Below are 25226 nucleotides of genomic sequence, written 5' to 3'. Positions count from 1 at the left end.
AGAGTAGAAAAATCTGGTTCAGCACTTCTATACTGAAAGCCAGGACGGATTCCTGTTAGAGAAAAGCTTTATTGGGTCCTCACCGTATGTTTTTGTCTTTCAAGTAAATTAGTTGTCAACATTTCAAAACCAAGAGATTCCTGGGATGAGCTGCGAGGCAATGCCAGACATCCTAACTTCTTAGAAAGAATGAAATCTGTCTCTGGTGTTCAGAGCAGTGCTGTCCTTTGACCTTTCTGCAGTGACAGAAATGTTTCTTTGCTGTTCATTATAGCAGCTACTAGCCACATGTAGTAGCTATCAGGCACTTGCAATGTGGCTAGTGTGACTAAGAAAATGAATTTTAAATTTGTTTACTTTTAACTAAAGTTTCCATAGATACCTATCATTAGAGTCTGTCACATTGGACACTGATTCTGAGCAAACAGGCACCAGGAGTTAGAAGTCAAAATAATAGATATCTGGGTTTCTACTGGCCTCGTAAATCATGGGAGATGACAAGTAAGTTCTTTTTTTTATTTTTTGGAGGACATTTGTCCACCCTCTCTTCCCTGAACTCCAGACTCATATATCCAGCTACCTTTGATATCTCCACTTGAATGTTTAATGAACATCTCAAACCTGATCTGTGCAAGGTTTGGCTCTCTCTTTCTGCTGCCTCTCTACGAGGCCCATATTAGACACTTCTAGTGCTTGCTTTTATCCGGTTGTCCTCCTCCTTCTGGGCTCCTGGGAGGATTAGACCTCTCAACTTAATTTTAGTTAGGTGAGGCCACCTGTTCTGGTCCAGGGGCTGCAGGTAGAAGTGGTATGTTGCGCCTCCAGGCCAAAGCATGCGGTTGCTGATATGATGCCCTGCAGCACTCTTATGCTTTGAGTCCCTAATAAAGTGCTGCATGTTCAATTCCATCTTAAAGGACCTGGACTATCAGCTGTAGCCAAATTTACCTTTGAAAAATGCTGGTTTTGAATACTGCTCCTCTGCATTAACTGACAGTAGATTAACATAGAATCTAAATTTCAGTGTCTGGTTTTTAATCATTTGAATTCCCAAGGCATCCAGCCTTACTAACCAGGTCTTCCCCTAGTCTTCTAATCCACATGGATTTGCTCAGAATTCCACATGCTAGGAGTACTTGCTGTAATAGCTCCATTTCAGCCTTCCACATATGAAGCTCCCCTTTCAGTCCCACCCCATCCATACCTACTACTTGTTTCCCCCCTCCCCGGGACAGAGGGGGTACTCTGCCTACCTGTCTCTTCCTTCTCCACCAAGTCAGCTTCCAAGGCTGTGAATAACTAAGGAATTAACATTCCATTTCTGAAACAGTTATTGACTTCACATGCTTGATCCCATATGGCACTTTATTGATTGATTTTTTTTTTTAACTAATGTTCCTTAAATTTGTCTGGATTTGCGTGTAAAACAGAGGTAGTATCCCATAACAACTTTCCTATACCATTTAGGAAAATAAAGCAGGACACATTCCAAAGTAGGAGTAATCTCTTATTTCTGAAGAAAAGTACTCATTACTTAACAGAACTAGGATATTATCCCAAATATTGTAGTCACCTTTAATGATTTTAAGATTTATGGGAAAATAATGGATTAGATTTTGCTTCACTTATTTCTCAGTATATCTTTTTTCATGTCAGTATGTTTGAGTCATATATATATGAGCAAATCTAACAATAAAATTAAGACCAAAAAGCATTAATATTCATAGTTTATGTTAGTAATTATCATGAAGTAGACCAGTAGAATATTTAACTTAAATTTTTATCAATGAAAATGTCAGAAGTCATCCAGATTCATAAAAGCTGGAGCAGTCTTTCATTTTTTAACAAAATAATTTTAAAATCTAAAACAATTTGGAGCATACTTTTATAATTAAATGCAATCAAATTTTAAATCTCATTTCAACCTTTTCTGGTCTAGAAGAAAAGTTGAAAGGGTAGAAGAAGGAAGCAAATATTGATTATTCTACCTCTTACTTTAGCAAACAATATAGAAGGAAATTTTATCTGCTGCTGAAATTTAAGCCCAAGAATATTCTAAAGTAATATATTCTGTGATTAAAGAAAACATCAAAAATTTTAAACCCCAGGTACCATTCTGTATAGAGCCTCATGACCAGTTGTTTTTTTTTTTTTTTTTTCTTTTTTTGTCTTTTTGCCTTTTCTAGGGCCACCCCCACTGCATATGGAGGTTCGCAGGATAGGGGTCTAATTGGAGCTGCAGCCACCAGCCTCCTCCAGAGCCATAGCAACACGGGATCCGAGCCCGCGTCTGCAGCCTACACCACAGCTCACGGCAACGCCGGATCCTTAACCCACTGAGCAAGGGCAGGGATCGAATCCACAACCTCATGGTTGTTAGTCGGATTCGTTAACCACTGAGCCATGACAGGAACTCCATCATGACCAGTTTTGATGGTTGTTAGCCTAGAAGCCAGTGAGAAATATTCTTTCTCATTATGTTAAATATCCTTTAGAGACTAGAATCATATTTAGGGATGAGTTTATGAATGGATACAACTGTAATCTTCCCTCCCATACCTGGCCCTCCCCTAGAGGTGTTTTCCATATCAAGAGGATGACACCACTGCCCTTCTAGATGTTGTAGTTAGGCATCTTGATATCTCCCCTCAGTCATTCCCCACTGGGTTCTGTTGATTTTTTACCTTCTGACAGATAACTTTTCAATTCATTCTTACTTCATCTCTACTGCAGCCACTCTGCCTCATGCTTATACTGCTGAACTATCCTCCTAACTGCTCTTCCTGCATCCACTGTTCCATATACTCTTTTCCAAACTTTACAGTGCAAATACAGTGAACTTTTAAACATACAAATTATGCTCTTCCATGCTTAAAATGGTGCTTTTCAAATAAATCCCCAAATCCTAAACTCATATACAAGATCCTATGTGTGGTCTACCTCCTGCCTACCTACCCAGCTTTGAAGAGAGATGTATTCTCTAGGTTTAGGCTTACTAGCATGTGGGGATACACCTAAAATAATAGTGGCTTTAACACAACAGAATTTCTCTCTTGTGTAAGTAGGCAGTCAAGGACTGGTATGGCAGCTTCACAGTACTTTGGGTTCTGAGCTTCTTTACTCTTGATGTTTCACCATCCTCAACACAGAGCTGCCACTTCAAGGTCCAGAACGGCTGCTCCAGCTACATCATCATATTGCATTCCAGTCAGTAGGAGAGAAATGGCAGGTTCCGTCCTTCAAGTACATTGTGTGAAGTTAACCCCATTATTCCTACTGTTCTCATTGGTCAGAACTTATTCATGCACATGGCCACATTCAGATGCAAAGGAGCTGGTAAGCCATGTGCCTAGCTAAAATCCAGAGCATTATTGTTGAAAGAAGAGGGAGGTAAATTGGGGGGGACCATTTAGAAAACCCTACAACAGGAGCTAAATGCTTATCTTCCTGAGTGGAATGGGAATCAAAAATGTCTGATAAAGAAAAATCAAGAAAAAGCACATAGCATATTATTATATATGGAAACAGATACTAGAAGAAATAGCTAAAATTGTTGAAAGTGGTTGCTTCTGGGAGGCAGGAAGAGTGGGGCAGAAGTCTGCAAATGTATATTAAGTGTTGCAGTACTGTTTGACTTTTTCCATAAAGAAAAAAATTTATTTAGATAAAAATTATATTTGGAAATAGTTTTGGTTTTTTTGGTTTTGGGGTTTTTTTTTGTTTTGGGGTTTTTTGTTTGTTTGTTTTTTGCTTTTTTAGGTCCACGGCATATGGAGAGTCCCAGGCTAGGGGTCCAATTGAAGCTATAGCTGCCAGCCTATGCCACAGCCACAGCAATGCAGGATCCGAGCTGTGTCTTCGACCTGCACCACAGATCACAGCAACACCAGATCCTTAACCCACTAAGTAAGGCCAGGGATCAAACCCGCATCCTCATGGTTCCTAGTTGGATTTTTTTGCACTGCACCATGATGGGAACTCCTGGAAAGAGTTTTTTAAAAACATAGCTGAGGTCAAGGCTATGAACAGATATAAGGACTAATGAGTTTTCCCTGCAGAGCCCTTGAGGTTGCATCTTGATTTCCAAATTTGCCATTTATCACTCATCCTTCAGTATTTATGTAGAGGTTATATGCATGAATATTGTCACAGATTAGAAGAGCATAAGATTCAAGTTCAAGATATTTGGTCACAGGCAATTCCTCCATTTTTTTTCTATTATTAAATTAGGCCACATTGGATATAAAATATTAATGAGGGATTAAGTATCTTTGACTTATGCATTTTGTCTTAATTTCCTGACCTAGACTGATTTATAATAAGCTTGTCCAGGAAAAGTTTTCTAATTGACAGCAGCACTCCTCACTTGAAACCCTTCTCATCCTTGAGTGTCTTATAGCAAGGGGGGAGGCAGGCATTGTAAACTGCAACCTGCAAAAGATTGCTTAGTCAAAATATGCAGACACAGAGGCCCCCCAGTGAAAAGACAGAGAGGGACAGAACCTGAGGTGGTGGAAAGCTAATTCTGCTGATCAAAAAGAAAAAAATAGGGAGTTCCCCTCGTGGCTCATCGGTAATGAACCTGACTAGGATCCATGAGGCTGCAAGTTCGATCCCTGGCCTCAATCTGTGGGTTAAGGATCTGGCATTGCCATGAGCTGTGGTGTAGGTCAAAGATGCTGCCCAGATCTTGCATTGCTGTGGCTGTGGTGTAGGCGGCAGCTGTAGCTCCAATTCAACCCCCTTGCCTGGGAACTTCCATATGCTCTCGTGTACAGTTCTAAAAAACAAGAAAAAAAATTTCTTATAGATGAAATAGTGTGAGACCTGTTTTTCATGAGAAATCCATCAAACCTTAAAATTGCTGCACACTTTAATGAGTTTTGTTTGTTAAATATTTAGGCCAAGAGGAATTGTTGATAACAAGAGACAGAGGTCTGAAAAGGAAAACAATCATTGGGCTTGTATTTAATCACTTTTTATTTTCTCAGATCTCAGTCATGTCATTATCTGGCCTCAATGCCTACATAACTTAATTAGGGAAGTTCAGGCAGCAATGGGAACAAGGAGGGCAAAATGAAAGGGTAACAGTTTAAACAGATTGCCTGCAGATGCCTGGTATAGATGGAGATGAAGCCTTTTAAGGACCTAATTCTAGAAGAAGCTCTTGACATTGATCATTTGTGAAAAGGGAAAAAAAAATTTTCTTACCCACATACATGGTTTCATACGCTTATGTCTACAAACCTTAAGCTTTGGAACATCTGATCAGCAGTTTGTGGAATTACTAATATCAAGCCACTCTGAAAGAGCAGACAAGGTTATTAACTTTGGCAGGAAATGAAAATTTGGCTTTAATATACATGTGAAATTGAATTGTCTGTAGCACAAAGCTTTGGAGATTACCCATGCAAAATGAGAAAACCATCTAAATTTAAAATTGTCCTCAGTACAGTGAAAAGTAATTTTGCAAACTGCATTTTTACTGCATTGAAATCCATGAAGAGATTGGCTCTATTAATTTAGATTTAAACAGAGGCGCTCTGTATATTCTAAAAATGGTAAATGAGATGGAAAATGTACTTTAAGGGGAGAAATGAGTTTCTGGAAATGCTGCAGGCAGACAGGCTCCCTACCCCACGTCTTTGAGTCTGCCCTGAGACCAGTCAGCTTCAGAGGAAAGGCTCTATCTACTGTGACAGGCGTTTGGAATGAGGACGAGCAGACAAGGCCTCAATTACAAATAGCAGGCTTCAAGAGTAGGGTAAGAAGCAAATCAAGTAAAGCCCAAAGCGAGAGTTACTGGCAGCTTTTCTAGTATAGTTCCTAAAGTGGCTGGGTCCTTGACAGTGAAAAAAAAATAAAGGAGGAATTGAATTTATTTTCTCAGATCCCAAATAACTTAGTAGTTTTCTTATAATCCCTGCCTAAAATTACACTGGGATAGGGGATTTGGTTACCTACCTTCTTTTGCAAAAAAAATTATCATCTGTATTTTTAAAAAATGAGTTTTTCATTCTCTAGTCTTTGAATTTATTTAGCTCCTCAGAACAAATGTTTCTTGTTTATTATTAAGTAAATTATTGTTTGTTAAATAGGTGATGATTTATTTAGAACCATAGGTTAATGACCTATCATTTTAACTATCAAAAGGAATACATCAACACAATAACCAGAGTGTGACAAGGATTAATAATGAACTTGGGTTTAGAGTTCTTAGAGCCCCTGTATTAATTAGAGTTGTAATGATGAGGGAACTGAGAGCAAGTATTTGCCTACTGTCCTTAGAGCTGCTTGGTAATAAAGCTGAGTCTAGAATTAAGGTCATCTCAACTTCCAGATAATTCACATATTTGTTACAGCTAATCAAAAATCCATGCCTGGAGTTCCCGTCATGGCGCAGTGGTTAACGAATCCGATTAGGAACCATGAGGTTGGGGGTTCGGTCCCTGCCCTTGCTCAGTGGGTTGACGATCCAGCGCTGCCGTAAGCTGTGGTGTAGGTTGCAGACGCAGCTCGGATCCCGTGTTGCTGTGGCTCTGGCGTAGGCTGGCGGCTACAGCTCCGATTCGAGACCCCTAGCCTGGGAACCTCCATATGCCGCGGGAGCGGCCCAAAGAAATAGAAAAAAGACAAAAAAAAAAAAAAAAAAAAAAAAAATCCATGCTGCTGAATAGGCAGCACAGCAAATAATACCGTCAACAACCCTTTCCTCATCTGTACGTGGTTTTCTTTTTTGCTTTTCAGGTATCGCTGTGCTTTACTTACACCTCTATGATGTGTTTGGGGACCCTGCCTACCTGCAGATGGCACATGGCTATGCAAAGCAAAGTCTGAACTGTTTGACCAAGCGTTCCATCACCTTCCTGTGTGGTGATGCGGGCCCCCTGGCAGTGGCTGCTGTGGTGCATGACAAGATGAACAATGAGAAGCAGGCAGAAGACTGTATCACCCGGTAACCATGTTTCTCTTTGAGAATTATTATCTAGACATTATGCCTAAATTCTGTGTGTGTTAGCAAAAGAAGATTTTAGTGAATTTACTTTCCTCTCGGCAATAAATCTTTCTGCTGTCATTTGATCAATTTTCACATTACTCCTGTGTTGCAATTAAGGAGCAACCATTATATTTCCTATTTTACTCCAAGATATAATGACATTGACTCTTTCTAGATCAGACATCAGTTCAGTAACATAAATGAGATCAAAAGCCTAATCATGTGATTACTAATCCAGAGTGCTATCCAAGGTAAATAATTCAAAGAAATGTGGTGCCCATCCTACAGTGGGCTGGGAGAAGCCTCCTAAGGGAACACAAACAGATTCAAAACTGCTTTTCTTATGGACAAATAACATGCAAACCCAGATTTTCATTTTCAGTATCAATCAGGGCAACCCCCTAGAAGCTTGAGAATCATGAAGAATTATGAAACTGTTGTACTAATGAACAACAGTTATTGCTTTAGTAGAGTTTATTGAATATTCCTTCAGAATTCTACTAAGAAATCTGGCTGGCATGCAACTCTGCATTCAGTGCTGTTAGGCTCCCTCTGAGTATGCTAACCTGCGGAAAGTTGCAGTTCCAGCCAAGGTTTTTGGTGGTGGTGGTGTTGCTGTTTCCACTGTTTAGTAGACTTGGCTTTTTAGAGCATTTTTCAGATCCCAGCAAAATTGAGAGGAAGAGACATAGATTTCCCCTGCCCTGCACACGCATAGCCTCCCCCATTATAACATCCTCCCCCAGAGGACACTTGTTGCAATCAGTGAACCTACACTGACTCATCATAATCATCTCAATTCTATAGTCTACATTAGGGTTCACTCTTGGTGTTGCACATTTTATGGATTTGGATAAATGTATAATGACATGTATCCATCATAGTATCATACAGAGTAGTTTCACTGCCCTAAAAAACTTCCGTGCTCTGCCTATTAATCCCTCTTCCCTCCTTCTAACCCCTGGCAACTATTGATCTTTTTACTATCTCCATGGTTTTGCCTTTTCCAGAATGTCATAGAGCTGGTATCACAGAGTGTGGATTCTCTTCAGGTGGCTTCTTTTACTTCATAATATGCATTTAGATTTCTCCATTATCTCTTCATGGCTTCATAGCTCTTTTTTTTTTCTAGTTCTGAATAGTATCCCATTGTCTGAATGTACCAGAGTTTATGTATTCATTCACCCACTGAAGTACACCTTGGTTTCTTTCAAGTGTTCAGCAATTATAAACAAAACTGTTAAAAACATCTGTGTGCAGGTTTTTGTGTAAACATACGTTTCCATCTCTTTGGGGTAAATACCAAGGAGCATGATTGCTGGATTATATGGTAAGAGTATGTTTAGTTTTGGAAGAAACTTAGAAATTGTCTTCCAAAGTGGTTGTACCATTTTGCATTCTCACCAGCAATGCATCAAAGTGCCTGTTGCTCCACATCTTTGTCAGCATTTGGTGTTGTCAGGGTTCCAGATTTTGGCCATTTTAAAAAGTATGTACTGACATTTCATTGTTGTCTTAATTTGCATTTCTCTGATGACATATATTGTATGGAATATTTTCACGTACTTATGCCATTTGTGTATCTTCTTTGGTGAGGTGTCTGTGAAAGTTTAGCCCAGTTTTGGGGTTTTTTTTTTTCTTTCTTTTTTTCTGGCCACCCCATGGCATGTGGAAGTTCCTAGGCCAGGGATCAACGTGTACCACAGCAGTGACAATGCTGAATCCTTAACCTGAGCCACCAGGTAACTCCCATTGCCAATTTTTTCAGTAGGTTGCAACATTTTAATTAGTGATAATCTCTGAGTTGACTATGGTTTTTGATTCCCACTGTTCATCCTTATAAATTACTGTTAGAATAGTATTATCACTTCTGATTTTGTTGAGGATTCCCCCCATTTTAGAGGTTCATAAGAAAATCTCAGGTAATGAATCATTCTTTTTTTTTTCTTTTGTCTTTTGTCTTTTTTTAGGGCCGCACCTGCAATATATGGAGGCTCCCAGGCTAGGGATCGAATTGGAGCGGTAGCTGCCAGCCTACCCCACAGCCACAGCCACAGCAACGTGGTTGCTGAGCCACGTCTGTGACCTTCACCACAGTTCATGGCAACGCCGGATCCTTAACCCACTGAGCAAGGCCAGGAATTGAACCCACAACCTCATGGTTACTAGTCGGGTTCGTTAACCACTGAACCACGACGGGAACTCTATGAATCACTCTTTTAAATTTCATAAAAATAAATTGTAGTGCTCCCAGTATTCTATATATAATGCCTGCCACTTGTAAAATATGTACAGTCAAATAATAACAGTTTGATATGTGACGAATGTTAATAGCTATTAAATGAAAACAAGATTTGTGTATTAAGACACAGTGGGGAAGCACTAATGACACAAAGTTAAATATGCACCTTTACTGGCTGCTCAGGCTTTAGTAGCTTTTATACATGGGGGAAACTCAAGTGACCCTAGGGAGCAGAATTTGCCACACTTGTCACATAGGCAACCCTTTTTCCTCATGACATCTTATTCTAAGAAACACTCTTTGGAGAATAGCATCATGTATTAATATTGGCTTATTATAAAACACTGTTAAGAGAGTAAACTAAAATTTCTTTTTTTGATACCTGTTTTGTTATTTCTATCTTTTTGTTTATTTCAACAATATCTTATTTATAAATAAACTTGTTAAGGTTTAAAATATAGAATGTGGGGGAGTTCCCGTCGTGGCGCAGTGGTTAACGAATCCGACTAGGAACCATGAGGTTGCGGGTTCGGTCCCTGCCCTTGCTCAGTGGGTTAACGGTCCGGCGTTGCCGTGAGCTGTGGTGTGGGTTGCAGACGCGGCTCGGATCCCGAGTTGCTGTGGCTCTGGCGTAGGCCGGTGGCTACAGCTCTGATTGGACCCCTAGCCTGGGAACCTCCATATGCCGCAGGAGCGGCCCAAGAAATAGCAACAACAACAACAACAAAAAGACAAAAGACAAAAAAAAAAAATATAGAATGGGGTATACGCTAGGAAAGTAGCCTATTTGTGGCCACAGATTTTATTTTTTAGATTTCTGAAGTGTATATCAGACCAGAAAGAAGAAAATTATTACTTGTAAATTATTTTCACATCTCCTCCCTTTTAAAGGAAAAATCTCTTAAGTCTTTTCATTTCAACTTTGGGAAATCTAAGATTATTTGATATTATCAGTTATTTAACAAACCTACTTATTTGTTTTACTTTTTACCTAATCTTCCTCCTATCACACAGCCCTTTTGAGATATCAGACACTCATTTTCTCTGTGTGGCATCTCTGTTGTGCTCCACTGCCAACATATTTCAGTTTACTGTTCTGGCATTTTCTTAATGTAATGGTCTTTCAGAATCATAATTTTCAGTTTTAGAGACCAAAAGGGCTTTTGGGATCATTGAAAATCTAATCTTTAGGTAGTTTTTTTTTTAACTTTGGAATTTTGAGAATCTTAGGGCGTCCAGAGTTATATAGAAAATCCCCAAATTGTATTCAACAGGGAGAGAACATTTACACTTTTCTTGGAGGGGTCCATGACTCCCCAAAAGGAGTGTGTGTCTACATGTGTGCTGGGGGGGGCGGGGTTACGTGTGCATGTTCAGATTGTTCTACAGTTGGCTGAGGCAGGAGGTGGGGGAGATAATAAATAGCACTAGTTCTTCCTACTGCTTGATTTATATTATGTCTGTTTTCTCCCTTCCTTCTAAACAGAGATAGTTGGTACCACTGCATGAATAAAGAACGTTGCCTGTTTTGTGCTCAATTAAGTGACTAACCTCACACATATCATGCTTTGGAGCCAGTGCTTAAAATGATGAAGAACTTTGTCTTTCTGGTCAGAAAATGTATCCTGTCTCCTTTTTGTAGTGTGAGAGGAAGAAAAGGACTTCTTTATTTGAAAGTTAAAAACCTTTTGAAGATAAAAGACAAAAACTCTCCCTAGTAACACCCTGGGGAAATAGTGCTAGGAGTGGAACAGAATTATCCTGTCTTCATATGTCTTTGTTCTTCCTTCAGTGACATTTCAGTGACTTGTCTCGTCTAAAGATCGGTTGCTATTAATATCAACATAGCAAAACAAATGGAGCTGCAGTGATGTGCTTCTGGGATTGAGAGTTTCTGAAAACACATAAAATAACTGTTATGATTGATAATGTTGTGATTTCTTCATTTTATCTTAAGAGTATAGCATGTAAAACATGGAGTTAAAAGTCGTCTTTAGTAATCATCAGATCCAACTTGTGAGTTTTAATGAATTGAATGCAAATCCAGAAAAAAAAAGGAATACTTCCTTATTAAGTATTATTTTACTGAGATGCACTGAACAGTTCTTTATTTTCAAATACTTGAAAGGTACTTGCTATCTACTTTGAACTGCCCAGATGCCGTGTTGGGCTGCAAAGTAATTGGGATGTTAATTATATATCGCCACCTAGTGGTAATGCAGGCCATAATGATGGCAAATAAAGGAATAGTGTTTTCTTATTCAGTGATTCAAACACATTTTGTTCAAGGTGAACGTCACTGGAGTTAATAATTGTTTTTTGTAACTTCCAAAGGGAAATGTTTGTTTAAAAAATTGATAGTCATTTCCCCTTTTGGACAGTTCTTTCAATACCCTTTATAAAAGTAAATCAAAAGTGTTTTCTATATCTAAATTCTATATAATTTGATATTTATATTAAAACTTGATGATAAATTCTTATCAAAACTCTTGAGATGTTCATTCTGTTTACTACAACCTTGAGTTTGTAACTAGTAAACAAATTTTATTTTCTTAAAGTCTCAACATTCCTGAGCAGCGAATAGTTCTCACATGAAAGAAGGATAGAACTTTTCTTAATAAACATTTTTTAAGTTCTTTAAAAATATCAGGGGTGTGTGTGTGTGTGTGTGTGTGTGTGTGTGATACTGAAGTAGAAAAAAGTGGATGGTGGTCTCCCAGATAATCCCTTTGGCATTGGGAGGGAAAAGTCAAGTGAGGTATCACAAGAAAATTGAGAGCAGCCTCTGACCACTATGTCCCTATTCCTAACATAACCCCTGCTCCACTGTCAGTAGTAGGAAAAACTGCACGAGGCAGCATTTGCTTATTTAATCAGTTTGATTGAGATGCCTTCATTTGTTGAGGTATAATGTGGAAAAAGTTTCTTATCAGTAATTGCAGCCAGGTAAGCTTTTTCAAACCCCTCTTTGCTGCTGGGGAGTAGGTTCCCTTAAGAATGCTTTCATAACTTTTTCTCAGTCACTGTTTCATAACTGTCAGCCCTTTTTACTCACTAAAATCATCTCATTCTGGTTGTTAAAACATGTCTTCATTTTGAACTGTAAGTGCTCCCCTCTCATCACAGGGGCTTGTGGAAGTGGCAGAAGGGGTTGTGAGAAGAGGACTGTTTTCTCTTTCACAAGTACCTTCCCTTCAGAGCTAGGATTCCCTGCCTGTTGATCAACGCCTGGTGGTAGCAATTATTCAGTTTTTGTTTACCTGTTTGTAGATATTGGTGGCCTCCAGAGATTAGCTGTAGGGGCTGTATACCATCTCAACTATAACCTTACCACTGAGTAAATAAAGGCACAAGCAGTTATTTACCAAACTCTAGCAAATGTACAAACATTTGTTAGGAAGAAGACACACACACACATACACACACACACAATTAGTCCCCTGACCAGTTCTTGTTGCTCAAAGAAAGCCACATCTCCATTAGGCCCTTCTTGGATCTCACTCATCAGACTGGTGGAGCTGGTACCATCTCGCAAACCTCCCACCCTCCTTCACCACTCATTCTACCAATAAAAGCCATTTTCTAACCATCCCTCACTATATGTACTATCACATCCTCTGGTATAAATTTTGATAAAGGTATTTGAAGTGCCAGGTATCTCTGAATGTTGATTTCTTATTAGAATACTTCAAATATAACCAGTCACTCCAGGGGTATGGGTTTTTTTTATGTATTTTTAGCAGATAGACTAAAATTAGATAGTTATACAGATATTGTTTATACTTAACTGCTTTAAAAATAAATTTTTTTAATTGGAAGGAATGATTCCTTTTATGGATGAGAAATTTAAAGTATAGAGATTATATCACATGTTTAATCTAATAAACTACCCAATGACAAGGTCATTTTTTGATAGAGCTGACGTCCTCTCATTATTACTCTATTTCAGAAATTCCCTAACTCTCTTCCCTCTCATACTTTTTTAGTATGCTAATATCATTTTGTCAAATTTTACCCAGAATTGTTTTAATACTTTAGATGGTCTCACATCAGATATATAGGATAATTTAGGGATACTTGAGATGTGCTTTCAAAATTTCATGCAATAAAAAACCTAAAATAGCAAGGACATTTTCCCGACCTCTCATATTTGCTGGCCTCCACCAAAAAACCAGAAAGAAAAACGGGTTCATTCTCAGAGTTCAGACTACAAGTAGACTTGCTTCCGTGAGCTCTCACTCCTCTGTGAACTCTACCTACATCCTGGTTCCCTGGGGCTTCCCATTTTGGTTCTCTGCAATGAAATCTGAGGCTCTGGTTACCCTACTCAGCCACATACTTCCCACAAATGTGTCTGCACACTGGGGGTCAAGTGACGGGGAAGCTAGACAGAGAGGTGAAGCAACATCTTCCTCCTACTCCTAGGACTACAGCCCCTCTTTTCTGCGAGGACAAATCCCCGCCCTCAGAGTTTTGATTCCTGTGGGCTTCTGTTGCCTTCACTTCTGCTGCCACCCTGAGATTGCTTGTGGCCTGGGGAGTGAAGGAACAAAGAAAAGAAAAATGAAAATAAGGAAAAATGAAGTATTTTACCCACTCTTTCTAATAAGGGTTCCCTTTCCTGTTCTTCCTTGAGATAGACCTAAAGGGCTTCTTCTGGTGCTCTCTCTGTCAGCCCTGTGATGCCCACTTCCAGGTTTCAGGCTGCCCTGAGTTCAGGCCAGGGAAATACCAGAGGGGAAAACGTGGTAAGTTCACCACTGATTTGGCAGTACTTCAAATTCTGGTCATCCCCATTCTGCCTGCTACTGTTTACTTTTCAGGGGTCTCAAATAGCTGCTTCATATATTCTCCCCAGTTTTGGGACTTACATATACTGGGAGAGGCAGGATGGAGTGTGCTTACTCCATAGCACCTGGAACCATAACCAAAAATAACTTTTTCTTATAAGCTGAACTGAGTCTATCAATAGGAAACTAATACAGTATAATACATTCATTCAATGGAATACTATGCAACTATCATAAAGAATGAGATTATTCTGTGTGTGCTGATAGGGAATAGTTGTCAAGATGTATTTTATATTGAAAAGCCACAGAATATTTGAGGAGATATGTTTATAAATGACTATGTTTATGCTTTTATGTGCATAAAATAATTCTAGGACTGTACAAGAAATTGGCAACCATGGTTATTTCTCAAAAGAACCAGAAGTTGGGAGACAGGGAGAATGACTAATCCCTTGTGCCATTTGTATGTTATCAGCTATGACAGATTGGGCTGCTATACAAACACATCAACTAGGCCATGTGACACATTTTAAGAAATAAACCAAACAAGGATATAACTGGGGTGCAGCAGGCATTTCATTTTATGGAAATAGACAGCCCTTTCATTGTTAACTTAGTCCTTTCCTTGGACTGAATGTTATAATAGCCAGCAGTTCTTAGTTTCTCTGACCCCAACTGCTGGTCTTAGGGCATGTCACCATGAGGGACTAGAGAGGCTACAGGTGGTCCCAGCCATACTCATGTATTCCTTCATTCTTTGAATTTCTTGTTTGTCAGTTCCATTGTGAACTGAAAAGAACAAATTTAGTTGAGGGTTAATCTGAATGCTGATTACCCTTTGTGATCTGGCCCAGCCCACTTAATATTTAGTGTATAATAATATGTTATGATATGTAAATATATTAAAATATTTGTTTTATGTATTTTATTATACATTTAAAATAATATAATTACATATATTTGTATGTATATAATTATATGTGTGTGTGTGTGTAGATATGTATTTATGTGTGTGTTTTAAACATACCATTTTTAAGTACATACCTCTACCCAATCCCTTTCACAATGTCTTAGGCATGTTATTTTCATTCCCAGGCTAATTCACCTAAATAAGATTGACCCGCATGCTCCAAATGAAATGCTGTATGGACGAATGGGCTACATCTATGCTCTTCTCTTTGTGAATAAGAACTTTGGAGTAGAAAAGATTCCTCGAAGCCATATTCAGCAGGTAGCATGTGTTTATGCTTTGGGGAGTCTTTTTAGGATCCTGCTTACTATCTGCCTAGACTCTTTGGTTTTGTTTCCCTAGTTAGCACATCCCAGGGAGCTGGAGGGTAAGTTGTATCTTAACCTCTGAAGGTTAGGCATGATCAGAGAACCAACAGCTTCACATGGAATGCTATTGGAAAGAGTATAGAGAGTGACTCAGAGTAAGAAGTCTAGCTGCTCCAATCTAGCTGTTTGAGAGTTTAGAGCCATTCAGAGGAAGATAAGGGTCAGATATCACCTCCTAGCTGCAGATATGCCTTTTGTGCCTGAAGGGGTTTTGCTTTCTTTTGACAGGTGAATTCTATGGTCTAGCTATAGTAAAAAGAGTTCAGAATCTTCCAGACTCTCCCTCTTTTAGGCAGAATAGTCACCTGTGCTTCTCTGAGTACTGAATTAAACTGTGCCCATCCGTGGCCATATGAGGTGTCTAATTTGCCATGTTCCCCTGTACCCCTTAGCAAAAAGTTCCTCACCTCCACGCTAATTCTATTTTGGTTGGCTTTCTCCTTGTAGATTTGTGAAACAGTCTTAACCTCTGGAGAAAACCTAGCTAGAAAAAGAAACTTCACAGAAAAAACTCCACTGATGTATGAATGGTACCAAGAATATTATGTGGGGGCTGCTCATGGCCTGGCAGGAATTTATTACTACCTGATGCAGGTAAGAGATGATGATGGTGAGTCTAGAGTGTGCTTCCTAACTATACTAACTAGGGTGGGAAGACCAGTGTTCCCACGCTGTTTTATGATCCTGTTTCAACCACGGCATCACTGTCCTGGTAACTACCTGGTCTAGATAAGCAAGGGTAATACTTGCCAAGGTGCATATAAAAATGTGTAACTGTAAAAGGCACTGCATTTTGATATGATGTTTGATTTGTAGGTGAACACACTCTCCCACCTCATGCCACTTGTGCAGACTAAAATATTTTGACCTATCCTTCTATATGAAGTGCCTTCTGCTCTCTTCTCTTTCAGCAGATGCCTTGAATTAATATTATTTCACATTATAGTGCACAACAAATTCCATGAGTAAGAACAAAATCAATAGAAAACAAAGGAGGAAATGCTGTCTAAAGCTCATGCAGAGAGTAAAACTAAGGAGCCTTTTCAATGGATTTTGTGTAGCTTACCTGAAAAATAACTGAATGTGCCATACTCAGCAGTGCTTCAGATCTAATACTATTGGGGGACATCAGCCAAAGTCAAATAGACCAAGGGCAAATAGAGTTTATTGCAGCAGTTCCTTTTGGTCTTGTTTTCTTTCTCATTTAAAACTCCTCTCGGAGGCTTAGGAAGGTCTGTTTGTTTCAGCAGAACTGGTAATTCCCTTTCTTGTTTTTAGCCCAGCCTTCAAGTGAGCCATGCGAAGTTACAGAGTTTGGTCAAGCCTAGTGTAGATTATGTCTGCCAGCTGAAATTCCCTTCAGGCAATTACCCTCCTTGTGTGGACGACACTCGAGATCTGCTAGTCCATTGGTGTCACGGTTCCCCTGGGGTAATCTACATGCTCATTCAGGCCTATAAGGTACTGTGAATTTTCTCACTTTAGAAATACATGGAGAAACATAATACAAAATTCTGTAAGTTAAAATTAGTTTTATTGAGTTCCTGCTGTGGCACAGTAGGTTAAGGATCCGGTGTTGCCATAGCTGTGGCATAGGTCACAGCTGCAGCTCAAATTCAATCCCTGGCCCAGAATCTTCCATATGACAGCCATTTATTCTTTGGAAAGTCATTAATGGTATAGCCAAAAAGAAAAAAAAAATCAATAAAATTAATTTTTTGTATAATTCTTGAAGGATATATAGAAAAATCACTTGTTGGGCCTAAAATCACCTTGCTATATAGATTATAATTCATTTTCACAGTATCCATCTGTACCATAGCACACATTATGTCATAGAACAGGAGACTGCTTCACTGACAGGTAGAATAGCCAAGATGATAACATGAGTGGCAGAGTCAAGATAAGTATCCCAGGAGCTCAATTAAAAATTGAAGTTCCAGGAGTTCGCATTGTAGCACAGTGGAAACAAATCTGACTAGCATCCGTGAGGATGTGGGTTCAAGCCCTGGCCTCACTTAGTGGGCCAGGGATCTGGTGTTGCCGTGAACTGTGGTATAGGTCACAGACAGGGCTCAGATCCCACATTGCTGTGTCTGTGGTGTAGGCCAGAAGCTATAGCTCCAATTCAACCCCTAGCCTGGGAACTTCCATATGCTACTGGTATGGCCCTTAAAAAAAATAATTAATTAAAAAAATAAAAAGGGAGTTCCCTTCGTGGCACAGCGGAAACGAATCTGACTAGGAACCATGAGGTTGCGGGTTCAATCCCTGGCCTCACTCAGTGGGTTGAGGATCCAGCATTGCCATAAGCTGTGATGTAGGTTGCAGACACGGCTCGGATCTGACAATGCTGTGGCTGTGGTGTAGGCCGGTGGCTACAGCTCCAATTAGACTCCTAGCCTGGGAACCTCCATATGCCGGGAGTGCGGCTCTATAAAGACAAAAAAGACAAAAAATAAAAAGAATTCTCCTCACGCATTGCTGGTGGGAATGTAAAACAGTACAGCTGCTGTAGAAAGTAGTTTGGTGGTTCCTCAAAAAATTAAAGACAGAATTAACATATGATCCAGCAATTCTACTCCTATATCCAAAAGAAGTAAATACCAATGTTCCATAGAAGCATTATTCACAGTAGCCAAAGGTGGAAACAATCCAAGTGTCCACCAACAGATAAATGAATAGACAAAATAGGGTGTATACCTACAATGGAATATTATTCAGCCATAAAAAAGTATTAGCTTATGATTGATATACAACATTCATGAACCTTGAAAACATTGTGCCAAGTGAAATAAGCCAGATACAAAAAGACAAATACTGCATTATTCCACAGGATGTGATGGGGTTAATATGAGGTATCTAGAATAGGCAAATTGATGGAATAGAACAAAAGTTACCAGGGGCTGGGAGGGTGAGAATTAATGGCTTAGTGGGTATGGAGTTTCCTTGTTCGGGATGTTAAAAAGTTTGGATATAGACAATGGTGATGGTTATACAACAATTAGGAATGTAATTAGTGCCACAGAATTGTACACCTTAAATTATTAAAATGGTAACTTTTATATTATGTCTATTTTACCATAATTTTTAAAATGAAAATATTACTTCTAAAAAGCATACTCTGACAGAGCCATAATCAAAGAAGAAAGGTTTTTCGCTTGAGAAAAAAAAGTAAGTAAACCAAGATATCTATATTTATTGGTGCCAAATCTACAAATTACAAATCTACAGACTCTAAGTAGGCTTTGGCACCTCATAGTCTAAATAAACTTTTAGTACATCAAATTTTGCCTTCAGAAAGTTGAAAATAATGCAGAATCTTTTAAAGCTGTCTTATTCTACTTTTCTACTGTAATGAGATATGTAAAATGTCTACTTGGAGAGGATATTTCTCAAATCTTTGCTTGGGATATAAGAGGCCACACAATAGATTGTAAAGATGTATCTCTATTTTTCTGACAAAGTATAGTATTTTATAATCAAATCAGTTTTTATAATCAATTTTATAAATAGTTTCTTCTCCAGTTTGTAAAGAAACTTTCTAATAGAGAAGGGCATCATTGTTACAGAGAAGACAGCTGTTTATTCTTTGGAAAGTCATTAATGGTAACAACAAATTGCAAGTAAAATAAGGCAACTTCACCAATAACACCCACATACACAAACACGCATACGCATAAAATTTAGACCATGCAGACAAGGTCATGCCCACTTAACATATTTAAAAACAAACAAGAAAAAGCTAGTTAATTATTATAATTTGTCCCCACCAATGTAACACATCTCTCTATTGCTGTATTCCTTACCCTTTCTTGCTAAGCCACTTCCCTCTCTCCTCCCTTACCCTGTCTCCCCTTCTCCTATCAGGAAGGAAGACCAATAGAAATTTCTTTTATATCCCTTATAGTAAAAGTATGTCCCTGGACTCTGCAGGTGTTCAGAGAAGAACGGTATCTCAATGATGCCTACCAGTGTGCCGATGTGATCTGGAAGTACGGGTTGCTGAAGAAGGGGTACGGGCTGTGCCACGGCACTGCGGGGAACGCCTATGCCTTCCTGACCCTGTTCAACCTCACGCAGGACATGAAGTACCTATATAGGGCTTGTAAGGTAGGAGTCAACCTGCCAAACAGAGTGCACCTTTGCCCAGGAGGTTGTAGGAGGGTCTCTAGTTAATCTGATGTTTTTATTTTTTTATTTATTTATTTTTTTAAAGCTATTAATCCATAGAACAAACACAGTTTAAGAAAAACCTACAAAAGCTATTCAATTGAATTAGCTTTTAAAGACATAATTCTACTCAGGAGCATTTATGGGGGGTTGGGGGCAGGGAGATGTAGGTATTTTTTTTCCTTCCTTTCTTCTTTGATAACCTTGGAGGACTATGCTTTGTACTCTCTTTTAGACCATCCATTTCTCTATATTAACCCATTAACCCCTTTCCCTGCCTTGAAGATAGTTTTTGACTTTTTAGACTAAATCTTAGGATAATTTCTACCCACTTTTAGGGGTCTCTAGAAGAAATCACTTTAGTAATTTAGCTTGCTTTCATTTTCAGTTTGCTGAGTGGTGTCTAGATTATGGAGAACATGGATGCAGAACACCGGACACTCCTTTCTCCCTCTTTGAAGGTAGTTTTCACACATGACTTATTTGCCTTACAATACTGCATCTGCCTCTCTTGCTTAGTAATATTAGGATATCTCAATTTGAGTTTTATCAACAAATTAATTTTACAGTTATTTCTTAAACTACTTCTTTACTTCCTAGTGCGATAACTTAGTGTTAAAAATCACTAATTTTTTAATGACTGCAGACCCAATACTAGTAGTCATCATGGTGACTACCTATTATGGAGCCAGGCATATGCTGGGCATTTTGTAGATGTCATCATAAATCATCTCTGCAAAAACATACATTATAGGGAGTTCCTGTTGTGGCTTAGTGGTAATGAACCCAACTAGCATCCATGAGGATGTAAGTTCACTCCCTGGCCTCACTCAGTGGGTTAAAGATCCAGCATTGCCTTGAGCTGTGATGTAGGTTGCAGACACAGCTTGGATCCCACGTTGCCATGGCTGTGGCATATAGGCCAGCAGCTGCAGCTCTGATTCGACCCCTAGCCTGGGAACTTCCGTATATCACAGATGCATCCCTAAAAAGAAAAAGAAAGAAAAACAATCATTCTCATGTCACAGACGAGGTTTCTGAGGCTCAGCCAGGTAAATGTGGCCACAGTGAAGGAGCTCACATGTGGTAAATGGCAAGGCTCTCCTTGAACTGGTCTGGCTCCACTGTGCTTTCTGTCTTCCACCTGGATAAAGACACTCAGCACTCACCAGTGATCTCCTCTAATGTTGAGCTGCAACATATATAAACAGATGCCCACTTCATATAAATCATTTCAATTAATATTATAATGTTCTTTATGTTACAAAATAAAGCCATTCTATAACAGCATCATTTGGTGTAATAACTTTTGCCTCTTTCATCTCCTTCAGGAATGGCTGGAACAATATATTTCCTGGCTGACCTGCTAGTGCCCACAAAAGCCAAGTTCCCTGCATTTGAACTATAAAAGGAGAGTCTGCCCCCTGCAACTCACTGCATGAGCATTTCTGTATATCAAACCATGATTAAAGCAACAGTAGAATCAAACTATGTGCTTGATTTAGTTGACTTTTTTTCAGAATTTGAATTCAGTTCCTGTTTATTATTTACTTTTATTTTAAAATACCCAAGGAAGTCTTAATTAACTTCAGTTTTTCCTAAAAAAAGTAGGATAGGTGATAATGTACAGTATTTTGAGGGCACGTATGTATATGTGTGTGTGTGTATTTCAGAATTTGGAGGCAATTGTATTTTAAGCTTATGAATATAACCATCTGATACTGTTCTGAAAATATTCCAAAGAAACTGAGTATAGATAAGTATATGATAATTGTTGGATATTTCCCTCGTTAGTATTTTTTTATGACAGTTTTATGACTTTGCTTTTCTCTTGGTGGTTGATTATGAAAGGGGACAAAAATATAACTGCTTCCGGGTCAAAAGTCTCAAGAGTTGTCAACTGAGATGAGCTAGGGACCTAAATACCATTTTTCAAGTTCTCAATACTTATTTAAACTAGAGATAAACATACTTTGAAATTCACCTCCTTTTTTTATCAGAGAACCCATGCTCTGTAACCCAACATCTTCATCAAAAACTTTTGAAATTCGATGGTTATTGTGAAACTTCTGATTTGAAGGTTAGTTCATGATAAGCTAACAAAAACAGTTCATTGTTTTCTCTAAAATAAGCTAATGTGGAACTACTTATGTAAATGTGTTTGTTCTTTGGAATTAGTATAAGATTAGGAACACATTGTGTGAATATGTTATATCCCGGGATTTAAGTTCATCCCGTCTGACCTTCTAAACTTTCACTTGTGCTTTACTTACTTGCAGTGACTGTGCTATTAAAGTGTTGGCTGTTTGGTATAAGCCATAAGATGTTTCCCTTCCTATTTATCTAGACTTAGTCTTTAAATAGTAGAGCATTCTACTTCTGTTATTAGAGGTGAAGGGTGCTATATCATCAATATCCTGAACAAAATCACTAAGCTTTTGACAGAAATGCTATTTATTGAGGAGGTATTATCCATTGATCATACTTAGAACAAATGGATCCCATCTTTCTGCATATCCTAGGCTTTAACATTCACCAGTTTCTTAGCCTTCAGGATCAGGTATTTATATGGTAGATGTAGAATCAAATCCCTGGTGCTTCAAAATCTGTACAAATGTTTTGACTCATCAGTTACCATTTCTTCTGTTTCCATTACTGACTTTCCCAGGCTTGTTTCATCTTTTCAATATATTTTGACTGATTTGGGAACATTTTGCAGCTTTAAAAAAACAAGAGTCTAAGAATTTTAATGTGCCTACTTCACAGCTCTCTTGGTCACAAAAATATGCTATTTTCATTGCAACTTTGAACCAAATCCCCACTGCGTACATATTAGTTCCTGTTTCTCCTATTAATTTCCATTTAGCAGCAAAACAGCTAACATTTTAGAAACCGTCTGACCTTTTAAAGGATAATGACAGTTGTACCTAAAGTACAACCCAGGGCTCAGTTCCTAGGATTAGCTTATTCCTCTGTGACTTCTGCTATTCGGGACAACCTTGTGCCTCTCAAATTTCTAAAGTGCTGCTAGAAAGCTGTATGTGCAAGCTGTGCCCTTCCCATGAACGTTTCAGATCAGAGGTATCAGCACTCACACTAAAGTTCATTTGCCTTTATCCAACTTGAAAGAATAAAGACCATTAGGTTTAGTTAAATGTCTTACTATACTGTACCTGCACTTTGAGCTGCTATAGTAACTAGCCAAGGGAAAAAGAATAAAACACCTTCTCTTAACCAGAGAAACCAGAGAAGATTGATCACAGTGCTTCTCCAAATATCTTGATTAATTTAACCCCAGAAAAACATCAATGCAGGGAGGAGAACATTTTGAATAAAATTCTTGTTCATATTTGGATTGCAATCTAGCTGCTGTCATCCATTAACAACTTTATCGATACAAATGAATTGAGGTTTTATTTTTTCTTTAGCCTTTTAGAGTTATTAAACTGGAAGGATTTTATATTTGTGCCATTGTTTGTTTTATTTATGTTTTTAAGCTAAGAAATTTTGATAGGATTTTAAACTCAGGCAAAGGCTATAAAACCCAGACTAATACCCTTATACTATGGTAGAAAAGGAACTTTTTATACTAGCTTTCTTAGGTTTGGAAAGAAGAGATATCATTTCAATTCTATTTACATCATTTTTCCCTCAGATATTTTTCTTTTTGGTAACAAAAACAAAAAACTTCCCAGAAATGCTTCCCAGAAAACTCAATGGTGTCTCTTATCTACATGCAAAGGCTAAGTAGTAAAACCTTGTCAAGCAGTATTCATTTATCTTGTCATGTGTTTCTCTGAACATCATGATCAATTATTTACATTGATCCTATTGGGCTTTGGTCCTATCAAGAAGTCAGTCTTTAATCCTTAGAGTCGTTTGACTCCCTTTTCATCTTTGATGTCAGTTCCATTTATTTAACATCAAAAGCCTTCACGGTGGGTAGAGTTATAGGTAAAAGCGGCCATTTTCTCTCGTTACCACTTTCCTGTGCAACTGAATTGAGAGATATACACCATGCTCCTGTGTCCTCAGGTTAATTTGTGTCTGATCTTACAACGCCTTGCTTTCTCTTAGCTGAGTTTGAAATACAAAATGTGAAAAATGAACATTTATTCATCTACTCCTTCGCCTACATGAGCTCACTGTAGTCCTTTATTATTCATACTGAATTCCGATTCCAGTTATGCTTCCCCTAAATAGATCAGTGCACCCTATTTCTATATTATTAAGCTGTAGAAGAACTGTTTCTCTCCTACAAAACACAGTGTTTGAGATATTCAGGGATCCCATACCAATGTTCTATTGCCGTTTATTGGAAAGGGCTGAGATTGTATTATTTCTCTGTTCTGTAAAGGATTTGACTTACTGGTTCTCAATAAAATTTTATTAGGACTATAATTGTCACATGCTTCTTGTTTACTCTGGTTTAAAGTAAAGAAATATTTTCCTTCGATGGTGAATGATGGCTTTTTCTCTATACACTCATTCCCTAGGGTTTGTTCCTGACTTTTTCTTCATTATTGGGTCAAACAAGATTTGAAGTACTTTGTGAAAGTAAAGATTTCTTAGAGGAAAATATTTTTAAATCTTATCATTATAGAATTAGGAGGAATCTACTAGGCTTCAAGCAGAGCAGTGTATTAACGATCTCATATATATAAGAATCCACCCTGTGGTTAGTAACTAAAAGTCTAATTCTAGAAATTGATTTCCATGCTGACCAGTTCTGAGAGGAATTTTGAATAGAGTGTGAAAGTAAATGAGGCATAATTAGAAAGTATATGTGCAGAAGTTGGAAAGAAGTTCTGCTGAAACACCTAGCATGACTGTACTACTCCTTTTCATGACACAGCTACTTACTATCACTTAGCACACCAAAATTTGCCAGATTATAACATTCTTGTTTTTATCTTCAAATTATATTTTGTCCCCTGGTACATATGGTTAAACTGCCCTTCATTCCCTTTGTCTATTGTTTGAATGACTCATAACATTAAGAATAAATGCAGTTATTTTTATTTTGCTCTTTAGATTTAATAAAGGTATAGACGGGCATCACATCTTTAGATGTGGGCAAGGAGGTATGAAGAGGGCAGTGCTTTGCAGAAGCCACCCAAAGATTCCAAAGTGATGCTTGGAGCATTTCCCTTAACTCTCTACAAGTTTACATTTCAACTGATAAGCTCAGCTAGCTCTGTTCTCTACCATTCCCTGGCTCATCTTCCTGCGGGAAGAAAAATAATAACAAACACTTGAAATTGCCTCACAGTTGTAACCTCATGAGCAAAGAAAACTTGAAGCAGTAATTCATTTCCTGTGACTTACCCATAATTTATTTTTTTCCTAAACTTTGCATTAGAAAAGAACTTTGCCTTCCTCCTCATAGAGTCTGAATAGAACAATAATTGTTGTGTCATTTCTTTTTCCCCAAGATAGTTCCCACTGTGGATCTGTGTCATTAGAATCTCGTGTATTCTCTGCTCTGAAGCATCATTTAAACTGCGAAAGACCTACAGGTCAGTCCCTTGATAATTTGCTTTCTCATTCTGCTTCCCATCCAAATTCGCCCTCTTCCTTCTGAAGTTGAGGGTCAATTAACAAGGCAAGAGAACACTGGCTTTTTTACAACGGAGAACATGCTGGCTTCACTGATCCCACTATATAAGCTTTCTAAACACTGTTT

The 25226-nt window shown here is 38.4% G+C and overlaps 1 protein-coding gene across 4 annotated transcripts in view; it reads left to right on the top strand.

The window, feature by feature from the left end:
* The window catches only part of LANCL1 (LanC like 1), a 37755-nt gene extending 13814 nt beyond the window's left edge, over positions 1 to 23941 (top strand). For all 4 annotated transcript variants that reach the window (XM_021076409.1, XM_021076410.1, XM_021076411.1 and 1 more), the window contains 7 exons: positions 6748 to 6955; positions 15125 to 15260; positions 15815 to 15961; positions 16646 to 16828; positions 19304 to 19480; positions 19929 to 20001; positions 20872 to 23941. In XM_021076409.1, the coding sequence (XP_020932068.1) occupies positions 6748 to 6955; positions 15125 to 15260; positions 15815 to 15961; positions 16646 to 16828; positions 19304 to 19480; positions 19929 to 20001; positions 20872 to 20948 (1001 nt within the window). In that variant the 3' untranslated portion in view covers positions 20949 to 23941. The remainder of the gene's footprint in view (positions 1 to 6747; positions 6956 to 15124; positions 15261 to 15814; positions 15962 to 16645; positions 16829 to 19303; positions 19481 to 19928; positions 20002 to 20871) is intronic.

The sequence above is a fragment of the Sus scrofa genome, chromosome 15 (assembly GCF_000003025.6).
Source record: "Sus scrofa isolate TJ Tabasco breed Duroc chromosome 15, Sscrofa11.1, whole genome shotgun sequence".
Classification (NCBI taxonomy): Eukaryota; Metazoa; Chordata; class Mammalia; order Artiodactyla; family Suidae; genus Sus; species Sus scrofa.
Note: the sequence above shows the minus strand (reverse complement) of the source record. Positions and strands in the feature narration are given on the sequence as shown.